Below are 1176 nucleotides of genomic sequence, written 5' to 3' on the forward strand. Positions count from 1 at the left end.
TTTATTTTTATGATCAGTTCATTCTTCAAATCTTTCTTCCAATGTCGCCCTTCTTACTTATCGATTGAGCGATTAATTAAATCAGTTTTAAATGAAGAAAACGGTATTTTGTGGCGATAAACATCAAAAAGTCATGTCAGTTGGCATTTGCATTTGGCTACAGAAAGAAAGTGACAAAAAAAAATGTAATTGGTAATTGGCGTATAATTCCAAAGTTTTATTCTGCTTTAAACATGTGTCAATCCTTTTCGATTGCAAGTTTTAGGAAATTCTGAGAAACGCCAATTTAGAAAAATTCTACTTTTAATTACATAATTGACATAATATTGCAACATTCAACGAATGATTAGCACCAAAATTGGCCAAGAGTCAGCACCAGTAACTACTGTATTCATTCGTTTTCGGCACCTCATTTTATTCCATTAATTAGTATGCTCACTACAAACTGTAACAGAGTCGTGGATGATTTTGGTGACGATAATTGTGCCGTATAAATTTTTGATATACTTTTAACATTGATTCAATTTACAATCTACTTAATGACTTGCTATAGAACGAAACATCAAACAAAGTTTTGCATGAGTTTTGGAAATTTAAAGTCCGCACAGTGATACAAAGACATTTGGAGGAAGTAAAACAATTATCCATAATAATAATAGTAATAGGAATAGGGGTAGTAACCATATCCTCCGTATCCACCGTAGTATGGATAATAAGGATAACCATATTGAGGAAATTGGAAGCCTCCACGTGGCACTTGAGGAAAAGACGGGAAGCCTGCACCAGCCGTTGGCACTTGAGAGAAACCCCTGAGATAAAGTTCAAGAAGCTGTAAGAATGGGTTAGCAGTAGTCGGTGGAGCTGAAGTAGTTTGATTTCTTCCTGTGCCAAATCCAGAAAAACTGAATGTCTGTATTCCGTTGGCATTGTTGTTCAGAGACTTAAATTTAAAATAAACTTTTACCAAAAAAATTGATACTTAAATGAACACTAATGCTTACTGTATGTAATACTTGAAGGTTTGAAACTAATGAGAGTTATGAAACTTACGTTCATGCCTGCCAAATTGAAAGAGAAGGCTTGAAAGGTTCGCACTGTTACTTGTGCATTCGTTTCAGTAATTGATAATATTGTACTGAAAGTGAAAGAAAATATTAACAGATATGTAAACTGAAT

The 1176-nt window shown here is 33.8% G+C and overlaps 1 protein-coding gene across 1 annotated transcript; it reads right to left on the reverse strand.

Annotated features, from left to right (window-relative positions):
- Positions 1–640: 640 nt before the first annotated feature.
- LOAG_15844 (hypothetical protein) lies at positions 641–1056 on the reverse strand (the record flags this gene model as incomplete). The annotated part of the gene is made up of 2 exons (XM_003151332.1): positions 641–940; positions 1051–1056. The coding sequence occupies 2 exons, from the start codon at positions 1054–1056 to the stop codon at positions 641–643; spliced, it is 306 nt and encodes a 101-aa protein (XP_003151380.1).
- Positions 1057–1176: the final 120 nt, after the last annotated feature.

The sequence above is a fragment of the Loa loa genome (genome assembly GCF_000183805.2).
Source record: "Loa loa unplaced genomic scaffold supercont3.2921, whole genome shotgun sequence".
Taxonomy (NCBI): Eukaryota; Metazoa; Nematoda; class Chromadorea; order Rhabditida; family Onchocercidae; genus Loa; species Loa loa.